Genomic DNA, 14,501 nt, shown 5'->3' with positions numbered 1-14,501 from the left:
TCCCAGCACCGTTTGGGGACATAGGGAAAAGCTCTGGTTATCTTAGCTCAAGGCAGATCTAGAAGGATGAAAATAAATATTTATTTCATTCAAAGTTCTAATTCTAAATTTGAATCATAAAGCAGCAATTTTAAGGCAGAAAAAAGAGTCATAAAATCAAACAGCAGTAGAGTGCCAAAATTTTAAATAGGTTTCGAATCACTAATAAATTTTTTGTGTGTGTTTGTTTTTTTGAGATAATCTCTCACTTTGTCACCCTGGGGTTGGGTGACATCATAGCTTACAGCAAGCTTGAACTCTTGAGCTCAAGCAATCCTCACGCCTCAGCTTCCCAGATGACTGGAACTACAGGTGCCCACCACAATGCCCGGATAGCTTTTCTTTTCTTTCTTTTTTTAAATTTGAGACAAAGTCTCACTATGTCGCCTTTGGTACAGTGCCCGAGGGCCATGGCGTCACAGCTCACAGCCACCTCAAACTCTTGGGCTTAAGCGATTCTCTTGCCTCAGGCTCCCAAGTAGCTGGGACTACAGGCACCCACCACAACACCTGACGATTTATTTGTTGTTGTTGTTGTTGTCATTGTTGTTTAGCAGGCTCAGGCTGGGTTTGAACCTGCCAGCCTCACTGTATGTGGCCAGCACCCTAACCTCTGAGCTATGGGCACAGAGCTAGCTTTTGTATTTTAGTAGAGATGGGGGTCTCACTCTTGCTCAAGTTAGTCTCATACTCCTGAGCTTGAGAGATTTGCCTGCCTTGGCCTCCCAGAGTCCTAGAATTATAGGCGTGAGCCACCAGGCAGGGCCACTAATGAATGTTTTTGTACTTTTTTTTTTTTTAATTGAGACAGAGTCTCGGTTGCCCTCTGTAGAGTGCTATGGTGTCACAGCTCACAGTAACCTCAAACTCTTGGACTGAAGTGATCCTCTTGCCTTAGTCTCCCTAGTAGCTGGAACTATAGGTACACCATGGTACCTGGCTAATTTTTCTCTTTTTAGTAGAGATGGCAGTCTCGAACTCTTGAGCTCAAGTGATCACCTGCCTCAGCCTCCCGGAGTGCTAGGATTATAGGTGTGAGCCACTGCACGAGGCTGTATGCCCTTTTTTTTTTTGTACCTACAAACCCTGTTTTAGAAGCCCATTGAAACTTTTTATTACATTCCATTTTATTCTGTGTTAATTGTTATAATGTTCAGAGATTATCTTTGGTCAATAAGTAGTGGTTGTGTTGAGTTGAGCGCTTTGCCCTAGCGGGGTTTAGTAAAGTTCTGTGAGATCAGAGAAAAGCTGTACAGTGATTGAAGAATTAGACTAAAGAGAGGTAGAGTTGAATCCTACCTCTGTCATTCACTAGTAACTAACACAGATGTTCCATAAAGAGCATATGTAGGTCTGTTCACATTTCAAATAAAACAGAGCATCTGAATTTTAAAAGCCATTTAATAAAGGTATTAGTGGTCTTTAGGTATTGTGTTTTTCTCTTTTAAAAACTTTTTTGGAATTTCTGTGGAAATTATCCCTTCAGAGAGAAATATACTGAAATCTCCAAGTGCAGGAAATAGAACGAGAAGTTTCTCTCAGACTGTTTGCAGAGGGGAGCAGAGAGTGTTTTGAAGTGGGAGGAATGCTGTTTTCATTGCTATTCTTCCATTTAACTTCATCAGAAATAATCCAATTTTGAACTTGTTGGAGAGTAGTTTCCAAAATCTCTTTATCTTAGAGAAAGTCATCCTGAAAAGTAACATCATCTCAGATGACACCACTTGCAAATAGAACGGGAAGGGTATTTCTGTCCTCCGACAATCAAGCTTTCCTCTCGCTTTTGTTTCAAGTTTTTATTAAACAGGTAAATAATGCCATTTACTGGAAGCTAGCATTCCAGAAGGGGACCCACGCCTGGGATGTATTTTTGTGGGGAATTGTAAAGCACACAGCAGGCCTTGACTATGAATTTCGGCCATTTCTTATTTCACGGTGGGACTTTCTCGTAAATTGTCCCCAAATCGATAGCCTTCCTGTAAACTTCTCAGCTTCTGCATTTAACCTGTAACTGCTGAGGAGAGAAAATACGGAGGAAGGATTTTTGTTTTCCTTTTTTATGGAGGCCTAAAATCAAGGCAGACAGGATTCTGAAGTTACTAAATGCGCTCTCTCTTTTGGTTTTATAACCAAAAAACCAAGTCCTGTTTGGTTCATGGTGACAAATGGGTGGCAGCTGAAGGCCTCGGGATCTGTGAGCTGTGTGCAAAGAATGGAGTTCAGGACAGTCTCAGGTGGGAAAGGGATCAATGAAGGACAAAAGGAAAAGAGACTGGGACGAGCTTATCCTTTTGCTTCTAGACAACAGACTTCATAGGCAATAGGAAGAATTGTCAATTCTCTAGTTATATGAATTACAAATGTAACATATTACACGTTCGGAGTAGGCCTTCTCCAGAGCTCTTCCCGAAAGGAAGGTGCAGCTAATTTTATGGGATGCCCAAGTGCAGTCAGTCTAAAATCAAGACAGCCAATGGCACTGTGGCTTCTTGGAGCCCCAGGGTTTCTGTATTGTGGTTTAACTTCACACCCCTGTTTGCCCTGGCCTCGGACTCTTCACTTTCACTCCTTTCTGCTTTGTTGCTAAGGAAGCAACAGGCGATAACAGTGTTTCCCACCCTCAGTTCCAACAGGATTCGAGTGCTGATCAAGATGAAGGGGGCCCTGCAACCTTCACGTGGGGCCAGTAAATGCAGATCGTGGCACGGGCCCTTGTAAAAGTGATGGAGGGAGCGTGGTCAGAGCTGCGGGCGCCTCCCTGGCTGGTTACACCCGCTCTGTGCTCTGCTCACATCACACAAGACTGGACAGCAGAGACCCCTCAGAGGGAGGTTTCTAGGCTCTGCCGACTGTCCAGAAAGGACTTGCTCTGTCCCTTCTAGTTGCCACTCAGGTCAAAGCAGGCTGCTGCCTCATACATTTTTGGAATGGCAGAGGGACCAGAGATTCTGATGTCACCTTATTTTCTTTCTTGCACAATTAACCTCTACAATAACAGACTTTATTGAGCTTACTATTAAGGAAATCCATATTCCTTAATAGTGTTTAAGAATGTTCACGAATCCCCTTCAGAAGGTCACATGGAGGTCACATGTCATTTCCGTAGTAGTCCGTAGTTAGGTAAATGTGCTGCAGCTGTGGTCTGGCCTGTGTTCTAGAGGGACAGTTTGTTTTTGTTTTTGACAGTTTTGTTTTTTAATTGTCTCTTTGAATTTTGCACAAAGAAAGGTTGCCTAGGTTCTTGTCATCTTTAATTGTGTTATTATGAGAATCCTTTTTAAATGATGAGTTTTACTTTTTTTATGGTTTAAAAATGTTTTGTCGAAGGATAACACTGAACAAGTATATAAACCTTATGTATACAACTCAGTGAAGTTTTACAGGTTTCTACCTGTGTGACGTGCAAGGTGAATTTAGCATACTAAATGTTTAGCTCTCTGGTATACAACAAAAGGTCTGAATCTTTTCTTTGATAAGTAGGAGAAATGGCTTTAGCTAAGCAAATCTGTAGTTTTTGGGGCTAGCCAGACACCAGGTGTGATGGCCAATTTTCTGTGTCAACCTCAGTAGGCTGTAATACCCAGGAATTCAATCAAACACTAATCTAGATGTCACTGTGAAGGTATTTTACAGATGCAATTAAAATCTACAGTAATAGACCTTATTAAGCTTATTATTAAGGAAATTCCCCTTAATAATTTGGATGGACCTGGTCCAATCAGTAGGAAGGCCTCCAAGGAAGAGATATATCCCAGGTATTAAGAAAAGAGTATAATTATGATGGGTGTGTTACTTAGTTCAATGTAAGCATTTCACGTTGTATATCAAATCAATACACTGAACCCTATAAATGCATCAATGTACAAAGTTATGATTTAATAAAAACAATAACAAACAAAAAGAAATGTATCCCAGGGACTACAACACGGGGGAATGAATTGAAGGATTGTGTAGGGGTATTTTTATATTGAATTATAAATGATGATGGCCCGGCACCACAGCAGCTATAGTTTTAGCTGTCCTTGAACTGTGGTGGGGTCTGCTATGACCCTGAGCTCTCCTGATTTCTCCCACTTTTCTTTTTGTTCTCTCTCAATACAGACTTCACTGCATGCCCATTTTCCTGTATTTGCTCTTAAATGATGGGTCCCTAACAAGAACAGACTTTTTTTTTGAGACAGAGTCTCACTATGTCACCCTAGGTAGAGTGCCGTGCAACCTCAATCTCTTGGGCTAAGTGATCCTCTTGCCTCATCCTTGCAAGTAGCTGGGACTATAGGCGCCCATCACAACACCCAGCTGATTTTTCTATTATTGGTAGAAACAGGGTCTCCCTTTTGCTCAAGCTGGTCTCCAACTCCTAAGCTCAAACAATCTACCCACCTTGGCCTCCCAGAGTGCTGGGGTTACAGGCATGAGCCACCTTGCCCAGCCTCCATTTATTTTAAATAAGATAAATCCTATTTGTATGAAACATCATATGCATTTTCTTTGTACTTATCTAGACTTTAAAAATTTCTGGAAGGATAGCCAATAAATCGGAGATTGGCATACTTGCGAGGATGGAAACTTTCATTCTTAACTTACCTTCTTCGCTACCGTTCATATTTTTATCACATGCATGTAGCACTTTAACATTTAAAAACCAGTTTAAAATAAAAACAGTTGCCTTGAAGTGTGGCCTGTGTTCTTCCAAGGGAGGCTGACAGTTTCCAGGTAGTCTGACAAAGTGACTTCATCTTACACACCAACGCAGGAGTTTATTTTTGCTTTGCTGTAGTTATCTCTTAGAGAAGGAAGCAGTTCCCTTTTTTTCCCTTGAAAAGAGCTTTTACACATAGGAATTAACTCCTTTATAAAAAAGCAACTTCTGAGGGCATTCGTAGTCTCATTTCGGATGGAATCTTCCCTAAATGAGTTTATTCCAGATAAAGTCCCATGTTTTTCTAAACAAATGCTATTTTGGGTTCTGAGTATCAGGTGTGTTTGCTTTAAATATTTGTAAACTGCCTGAACTTTTCAACAAAAGCAGTAAATTCACCTTCATAGGTCAAAGCATCTTATACAAAACATTCACTGCTGATTTACACGAAAATCATTTATAACTAAGCCTTACCCCTTGCCGATTTGCTGAGGGTCAATTTTGGATAAAGAATATTTAGGTGTTTATATTAAGTTTGTAACTGTATCATTGCGATTCAGTTTCCTAAATGAAAAAAAGACTTTTAATGTACAGAATGTTTAGATTTGAAATGACTTGGAGAGCTTTTCTTTTACAGCGAGTTAAGAATAGAAGGCACATTGTCAGTACCTTTCATATTTTCTTTTGAAAGAAAAGAAACAGTTTATATTCCCAAATCACCGAAGAAAGCTTTAGACGTATTTCCAGGTCTAACTCTTTTTAAATTCAGACGCGCGGAGTGCATTAAAACCACAAGGGTAGTGATTTCACTTACAAGTTCTACAAGCACAAATCAGCACCTATCTTCACTGTAACTACACTTTTCTTACTTTCTCCTCTTCACAAGCTACTTTTGAAACTTCATGGTTTCCCTACATATATATGTGTACACTTTTTTTTTTAGCTTCATAAAAAATCTCAGTTCTGCAGCTAACTGCTTTTTGCAAAAGGGAGCAAATGTAAAATACATTTCTCTAATGCAGGGTTTTGTGAATAAATATAGCCTGACATGAGTTGGTTAACCCCCCAAATCATAAGAAACAACTTTGCTTAGAGGAAAAAGGGGGGAAATCGAGGCTGTAAATATTCAAATCAAGACAGTAAGTTGTAATTTAATTATATTCTTTATATATAAAAATATATATATTTATATTTATATTCTTTAAGAAGAATATAATTACTGTAGCCTTAGAGTGGCGGGAGGTCACGTTTAAGCTTACTTGACCTTTTTATCATTAGAAAAATGAGCCAAAAATACCATAGCTGGGATTTTTACATGTGGCTCCTATATCATCAGGTAAATATATTTTCTTTCTCCAAATATTAAATACCACTAGCTTTTTAAGACATATGCATCCAAATCTCAAATGCCTTTATGCCAATACAGTAAAATGATGCAAACCACTGCAAATGAGTACTAGAATTCCCACAAGTGTTATAACTTACTATATGTCAGAAACTTTCACATAAAGTATTTCAAATATAGTTCTCTTAAAAACAAATTATGAAGAACGCATAAAAAAAAAAAAAGGCTGAGAGTAGTCTGGAGACTTGATTCTTTAGGCAGCAGAATAGAGATTTGAACCCAGCTATTATGACTTAAGCCTAGGGCATGTTTTTGAGGTCCCTGAGGTGTATCCATGCTATGAAAACCGGCTCATTTTATTTTTTTATTTTTTTTTATTAAGTCTTGTACATAGATCATATATACATTTATGCCAGTTTCAGTGTGTTGATTATTTGTACAAATTGGAGTGCTTACATCATACTAATCAGCATAGCTTTCACCTCCTTTACCCAGTTATAGCATTAGGACATTTGTGTTCTACACATGATAGATCCGACTTGTACTTGCAATGTGCTCCATAGTTGTGGTCCCCCTACTGTCCCCTACTGTCCCTCCCACCCCCTCCCCATCCTTCTCCCTCCCCTTCCCTCCTTCATCTTAGGCTAAAGTTGTGTTTCATTTTCATATACAAGTGTGAGTTATTATAAATTGGTTTCACAGTAGTACTGAGTACATTGGATACTTTTTTTTCCATTCCTAAGATACTTTACTAAGAAGAATGTTTTCCAAAAATGCTCATCATATTTAATCATCAGAGAAATGCAAACCAAAACTACTCTGAGATACCATCTAACTCCTGTAAGAGTAGCCCACAGCACAAAATCCCAAAACAGCTCATTTTATGAGGTTGGGTTTCCAAACACTGTCCTCATGCTGGCAGTGATTTACTTTTTGTCTCTGTAGCCTGAAGTTCTCTTTGGCACCTCCTACCTCTTTGCCATTTCAATGATACACCAAAGGCTGGAGATGAGGACCGGAGGGAGCTGGAAGAACCATCGGTTTTGCTACTTGTTAGCAGTGTTCTGGGCCCAAAGAGGGAAGAGGTTTAACTTACCCCTGAAGTAGAGCCTGGTGATTACTGGCAGGAATGTCAGAAGCATTTATTCAGTGACCTTCTTCCTGGCCTGATAGAAAGAAAGTCTCTGGCACAAATCAAACCCCTTCTTTCAGAACCCTGTGCTCCCTGAACAGACCCTTAGAATGCAACCCAGAGAAAGAATTCTTGATGGTTCCTAGAATTTGGTTCATAAAACACTATTGCTCACACCTTTTGCATAATACCTCCCCCAACACACACACATCCCTGGTATTTTTACATGTGGTTGTAAAAGTGCTGGCTGGAATTGCAGGGACAAGTTGGGCAACTTTTTCAGGTCAATGATTTGCCCAGGCCACAGTAAGAACAGATCAGAGGCCCCAGCCTGGGGTCAGGGCTCTCTAGACAGGCCTGGGCGATGGTATCTGTGGATTTTGATAAGCTCCCCAAACTTTGTAGAATCAGGAGTTTTCACATGAAAATCAAATTTCTTATATTCTGATAGGGAAAGAAAAATCAGGTGATCCAGAAACACGGGGCTCAAATTCCTTTGTTAAAACCTTCACTAGAGCTAAGTAGCAGCTGCCCCATTAAGAGGGGCACAGGTTCTTAGGTGCCCTACGCCCCCCATTCTGTCTCCAATTGTAGACACCCCGACCCTAAACTAACGTTTTTGTAGACCGTCTCCTAGCACTGTGGCAGGGTGGTAGGAATTTCACCTTTGTTGTTGGACAGATTTAGCTTTGAGAGCTGGTTCTACCACTTACTGTTTATGTGGTCTTGGGCAAGTTATTTGATCCAAGCACATGTCCATTTCCGCATCTGTAAGAAAGAACTAAGAATTCCTACCCAGCAAGGTGAGTTCCAGACTAGCAAGAGTGTGTGAGGAGTACTTACTCAGCCCTCAGCACTCAGCACGGATTCTGAGTACACGGTAGGGGCTATAGTGGAAACATCTCACAACACATTTTATGAGAAGGGCTCAGTTTCTAGATGATCAGTGTGCTAAGCATTCACAGGTGGTTCACACTGCCACAGGAACTATCCTAGCTTTATTGGAGAAGGAATCTGAAGCTGGAGGAATTGACTAATCCAAGATCATTCAGTTACTTAAAGGCAAACAGATCCAGAGCTTTCCACTGACCTATGAATAGACCTCAGAGTATGTTTTTGATAATCAAGCTTAGGAAAGTGCTATTTGAATTATGAAGTGTGAGGATAAGATAATTTGATTAACAGGAAGATGGGACAGCGACGTGTGATTGTTAGATTTAGACAAAAATAACCGTCCATCCATTCGCTCATTCATTCATTCTCTGGGCCCTGACAGAGTCTCTTGTTTGGACAGGTCTTATGCTGGGCTCTGGAATGAACAGTGCTGGGCAAGACAGATAGGGTCGCTTCCTGTCTTCACAGCACCTAGAACAGGCATCCTCAAACTTTTTAAACAGGGGGCCAGTTCACTATCCCTCAGACCGTTGGAAGCCCGGACTATAGTTTAAACAAAAAAACTATGAACAAATTCCTATGCACACTGCACATATCTTATTTTGAAGTAAAAAACAAAATGGGGACAAATACAATTCACACCGCTTCATGTGGCCCGCCGGCCGCAGTTTGAGGACGCCTGGTCTAGAATCTCATGGTGGAAGGCAGAGGAGAAAGCAGATATTTAGATAATTCAGATGGAGATAAATGTCATGAAGGAAATAAAGAAGATTATGTGAGAAGGACTCAGTCTCGCCCATAGCCAGACGAAGCCCATAGCCAGACGAAGAACGGGCAAATGGGCAAGAAGTTTTTGGGAAGGGACGTAGCAAGTGCTAGGACCTGGAGGCAGAAAGGGGCTCATCTGCCGAAGGGCCCAGGTGACCTGGGCGAGGTGGCTGGGGGCTTCGTGCGCCCCATATAGGTGTTTGCAAAGGGATGTAAGCAGAAAAATGATAGGATATTTTCAGCTTTTGTTCAAATACTATTTTTCATGGAAGGTTCTTTGAATGGGGTCCTGGGGACTCCTAATTAAGCCTTGTCCCCATCTCCATCTCTGTGGCTGTCCTTGGAGAAACCCTTTAGAACACTAGGGTTCCACATAACTTACTGTGGACACCTCCAATCCAAGCAGTTTACAGAATCTTTTTTTTTTTTTTTTTTTTTGAGACAGTCTCAGTTGCCCTGAGTAGAGTGCCAGGGTATGATAGCTCATAGCAACCTCAAACTCTTGGGATCAAGAGATCCTCTTGCCTCAGCCTCTTGCGTAGCTGGGACTACAGGTGTCTACTGCAATGCCCGGCTTTGTCTATTTTTAGTAGAGACAGGGTCTCGCTCTTGCTCAGGCTGCTCTCAAACTTCAAAGCTCAAGCAATCCACCTGCGGCTACCTCCCAGAGTGCTAGGATTACAGGCATGAGCCCCCACACCCACCAGTTTACAGAATCTTGAGGACCTGTGATTTGCCCACTCAGGGCCCCAGGCCTGGGATCCAGAAGCATAATCCTGTGTTCTTGTCATTTACCCTGAAATCAAGCTTCTTTGTTTATTTCCTAGTTCTTAACATGTTCAGTGCCTACTTAGGTGAGTAAATTTCCTCTTAACCACAAAAGGTGTTCATCAATGCTGTAATGTCTGATGTGAGATTGAGTGTCATTTGTTCCTGAGTCTGGGATTCCTCAGTGACTTAAGGATACGTCTAACCTTTGCCTTTTCATCTGCTGTCAACTAAACAAAAAGAAATCATTAATTTATATTTCACGATGCTGTACAGTTCTTCCCTTTCTGGGTTCAGGCTGGGCTCTCAGAACGCACTCAGGGAAGGCTGACTCAACAAAGGAATGGAGATGGTATGAGCCCCACTGACCCTCTGAACAAGGAACAGTGTTCAATTTGGGCTTGTCTGTAAGAATTAGGGAAATGCTGGAATGGTTAGTAGACAGCGTTCGACTCCCTCACTTTATGGGTGAGGAAGGTGAGTCCCGGAGAAGTGCTGTCCTGTGGATCGGTCGCATGACTTGTGAGTGCGACGGCCAGCCTGTAATCTGGGTTTCTGAGTGTCCCCTGGATGTCCCGACACACTCTTCAGGGTGCACATGGTGAGTGCAGCCAGGCAGAGTGGGTGGTGCTGGCTGGACGATCAGGAAGCTGGGGGGTGGGGTGCCGTGTCCTCTGGGTGATTCTCAAACATTTGGATGTGAAACCTCCCCCCTCTTTCTTTATTCTCTTGTTCCCGAAGTTCCAACCTGGTGTGCAGCTGAGTGAGAGACGGCCACAAATGTAGAATGTTCATGCGACTTCTCACCACTTAGGGTGACGCAATCTGACCAAAGGCTGGTGCTGAGACAGTTGGCAATCTAAGCTTTGTCACATGATGGCAGAGACGTGATAAATATATTCTGCGTTGAAATTTAAGTAAAGATCTCTCTCAAATCTCAGATGCACAAGAACGAATATACTGCCCAGTATATACTTGGGGACCATAAATGGCCTTCCCACTGCATTCAACACTGATTTTCCCTTGTGACTGGTAGGTGGAGCCTATGTGGCTGAGCAAGATATTTGGGAAACAGACACATTCTTGCCCTCACTTTGGGTGTCTACATCCGGATTTACCTAAACCCCACCCAGGTTGCATAGCAATGAAAAACCGGTATTTTGTATCCATGAATCAGACTCCAAATCCTGCATGTCCGTCGGTCAGGGGTGTGTGGGACTAGCTTGCTGGGAGAATGAATGGGCAGAGCAGAGGGGGCTAGTGCCACCGCCTTGGGCCAGGTACCTGACCGCTCTTGGGGACGTTTGACATCTGGCTGATTGCCGCCCACTGCTGGATCTGGACATGGAGGAACTTGTCTGCCCTCCTGTAGAAAAGCCAAGGAGGGAAGGAGGCATCACGCGTTTCTGCTGCCGGGGGCCCTGCGAGGTACAGAGTGGCATGATTCTGGGGTTTGCCTCCTCTCCCTGGGTCCCTAAATTTCTGTGTGATGCGTCCCCTGGTAGTGAGCTGTTCCAGGCTGCTCCTTGCTGAGCACCAGCCGCAGAGGGCTGTGGGTCATCATGGTTTCTGTTAAATTATGCTTCTCAAGCAGAAGGATTGCCCACAGCAGTTAAACCTTATTTAATGATAATTAAATTGCTTTTCTTTACTTTGAAAAATCTCTTCATTTTCTGTACAAAGGCAGGCAGCATTTTTCTTTGATTATACAGAATGTTTCTAGGTAAGGCATGCAATCCATCCACCCTACCTTGCTGGTCTCAAAAATAATGAGTCTGTAGGATCCCCTGATTTGGAGATGGCGCCAAGTTACCATCAGTTAGTTGACAGTTTTCTCAGACAGCAAAAGAGCTGCTTCCCCTCTGGTTCTGCCCTAGCACTTTGCTGAGGGGTTCTTAAAACACACGCAGCTGCTTCTGGGCTGGTAGGTATAACCTTTTCAAAGAGCGAATGAGGTCTGGCATGTTCCGTCTTGTTCCTGCCTGACTTAAGCCCTGCACACAGACAGGGTTGGTCTGGCTTGGAGCCCACAGTAGAAGTCCTCGGAGCTTGGACAGCAGAACTCTCAACTTTTCCCAGCACTTGAGAAGTTAATCAACTTCTTTCCCATGAGGAAAACATTTGGGGATGGTAGAGGCAGAGAAGTAACTTTGGCTGAAGCCCATATTATAAAAAAAAAAAGTAAACCTTCCAGAATGAAAAGGCCTCAGGCTGGCTTTCAGTTGATAAGTCTCATTTCATGCTTCTGACTTCCTCCAGCTGCCTGAATTAAGATGGTCTGAAAAGAGGCTGGGTGCGTTGGCTCAGTAATCCTGGCACTGTGGGAGGCTGAGGCAGGTGGATTGCTTGAGCTCAGGAGTTTGAGACCAGCCTGAGCAAGAGCGAGACTCTACAAATAGCTGGGCCTTATGGGGGTACCTGTAGTCCCAGCTACTTGGGAGACTGACGTAAGAGGATTGCTTGAGCCTAAGAGTTTGAGGTTGCTGTGAGCTATGACACCACAGCACTCTACCCAGGGTGACAGAGACTCTGTCTCTAAAAAAAAAAAAAAAAAAAAAAGGCCCTGAAAGAAATGTTAAGAGAATGGTGCACAGTTACCAAGTTTGAAGAAGGAATAAAATGAAAGGAAAAAGTAATTTTGCTAAACAAACCGAACCAACCACATGGTGATTTTCAAAAGCCCGCGTTTTAAATTTTGGTAGTGACTATTGGTCATTGAGGATTTCTTTTGCATCGGTGTGTGTGTGTACCTGTTTTGTCTTGTTTTAAGAACATTCCAGCATTTGGTTCAGGCGACACTGCTGCTCTGTCAGCCTCAGAGGTGAGTGTTCCGACGTTTTGGTGTGGTTGAGGCGATACTGAACGTGCAGCAGCAGGGATGGTGACCCAGCTAGGATGGGGTAGGAGGTCAACAGATAATAACCACAGGATAAGATGCATAATAAGGTGACAGGTAGGAGAAAACAGATGCTGTTATTTCTGTGGAGAAGACAAAGGCCCAGGGACTTAGAAGGCCTGTGAAGATATTTTGGACTGGGCAGAGCAAAGAAGTTTGGGTGTGTGTAAATGTGTGACACCAAGGTGATCAGGAAGAAATATTTTCCCAAGGTAGTATGAATAAAGTGCGGTAAAGAAAGCCATGGTCATGGTATTGGTATACCCTATGGGAAAGGCTGTGTCATGACTTCTACATGGAAACTTTTCTTCTGTTACTTCTGGAATAGAAGTTTGAAGAGTATTTTGGTTTATACCTGGTTTTCTTATGGCTTTTTAAAACACTGGTGTATTGAGGGAATGAAATGGAAGATATTTTATTAGAAGATGGCTCTTTCCCCTACAATCATGTTTCTTTTTTTCCTTTAAAAAATTTTAATTTTTAGGGGTGGTGCCTGTGGCTCAAAGGAGTAGTGCACTGGCCCCATATGCTGAAGGTGGTGGGTTCAAACCCAGCCCTGGTCAAAAACTGAAAAAAAAATTTTTTTAATTTTGATTTATGATGGGTACATAATAGTTGTGTATTTAATAGGGTACATGTGAATTTTGTTGTAGAATATTAAACTATAAGTTTATTTTATATTAGAGAAAGGGAAGAGAGTGGGAGGAAGAGATGAGAGAGAGAGAAGGGAGAAAAGGAGGAGAGCGTGGTGTGGCATCCCAAAGAAAGAAGGGACGGACACCAGCCCGGGCGACGTCTCCATCCAGGCGTGCAATGTGACTTAATCGAATCAGGGTAATTGGGGTATCCCTCGCCTCAGGCATTTATCATTTCTTTGTGGCGTTCCAATTCCACTTTCAGTTATTTTAAAATATGCCCTAACTTACTATTGATTGTAGTCACTTTGCTGTGCTATCAAACATTGTTCATTCTAACTGTCTAACTATATTTTTGCAACCATTAACCATCCCCATTTTATTCCTTCCTCCATGATACCCTTCCCAGCTCTGCTGACCATCACTCTACTCTCCATCTCCATGAGAGCCACTGTTTTAATATTTAGCTCCCACATATGAGTGAGAATGCGCGAGATTTGTTCTTCTTAGTACATTTTTTTTGAGACAGTCTCTCTCTGTAGCCCTGGGGAGAATGCCGTGGCGTCCTAGCTCACAGCAACCTCAAACTTGCAGGCTCAAGTGATCCTCTTGCCTCGGCCTCCCAAGTAGCTGCGACTACAGGCGCCCACCATGATGCCTGGCAATTTTTAGCGATGAGGTCTCCCTTTTGCTCAGGCTGGTCTAGAGCTCCTGAGCTCAAGCAATCCACCCACCTTGGCCTCCCAGAGTGCTAGGATTACAAGCTTGAGCCACCACGCCCAGGCTGTCTTCTTATTCTTGATTTGAGAATGAAACCAAACTCAGATTAAAGTCTACCTCAGAGAATCACAGCACACAGGCTCTGAAGATACATGCCCCCTTCCCTAAAGGGCAGATGAGGCCCCTGGGGCTGGGAAGCTCAGGTGACTTCTCCAGGGGCCACCCAAGTCATTAGAGAAGCAGGATCGGAGCTAGGGCTTCTTGAGAAGTCTCCTGGCTCTAGGTTATGGCGCTTCTTGAGGAAAGGCAGGAAGATACGGAAAAGGCTGGACAACTTAGCAGTCTCAGGTGACTTGGGCACACCCCCATGTGTCCTCGAGGCCCCTACTCTTTTGATTTAACCTGCATCTGGATCTGAGCAGGTCCTGACTCCTGACTCCTTCCTTCTCCTTGTGTGGGCCACGCAGGTGGCTGTGGAAGCAGAGGGTGCTGTTCACATGTGCCTCATGCTCTTAAAACCTCTGATGACTGGGACTCCATTACACATGTCATATGCCAGACAGACTCTGGAATGGAGAAAGGAATGCAACTGTAGGTGAAAGAGAGAATATTATACTTGGCTGTTTATTGTATTCTCCAAACCTCAGATGCTGACACACACA

At 42.9% G+C, this 14,501-nt stretch overlaps 1 protein-coding gene across 15 annotated transcripts in view; it reads left to right on the top strand.

The window, feature by feature from the left end:
• Positions 1 to 14,501, top strand: part of KIAA1217 (KIAA1217 ortholog) — a 445,617-nt gene that overhangs the window by 132,043 nt on the left and 299,073 nt on the right. The window contains exon 1 of one of the 15 annotated variants that reach the window (XM_053572350.1): positions 10,271 to 11,016. The exons of the other annotated variants lie outside the window; for them this stretch is intronic. Within the exon in view, the coding sequence (XP_053428325.1) occupies positions 10,933 to 11,016 (84 nt within the window). The 5' untranslated portion in view covers positions 10,271 to 10,932. Of the gene's footprint in view, positions 1 to 10,270; positions 11,017 to 14,501 lie in introns of those variants that run through there. 15 annotated transcript variants of the gene reach the window in all.

Source organism: Nycticebus coucang, chromosome 20, assembly GCF_027406575.1.
Source record: "Nycticebus coucang isolate mNycCou1 chromosome 20, mNycCou1.pri, whole genome shotgun sequence".
Taxonomy (NCBI): Eukaryota; Metazoa; Chordata; class Mammalia; order Primates; family Lorisidae; genus Nycticebus; species Nycticebus coucang.
This window is presented reverse-complemented; position numbering and strand designations above follow the sequence as displayed.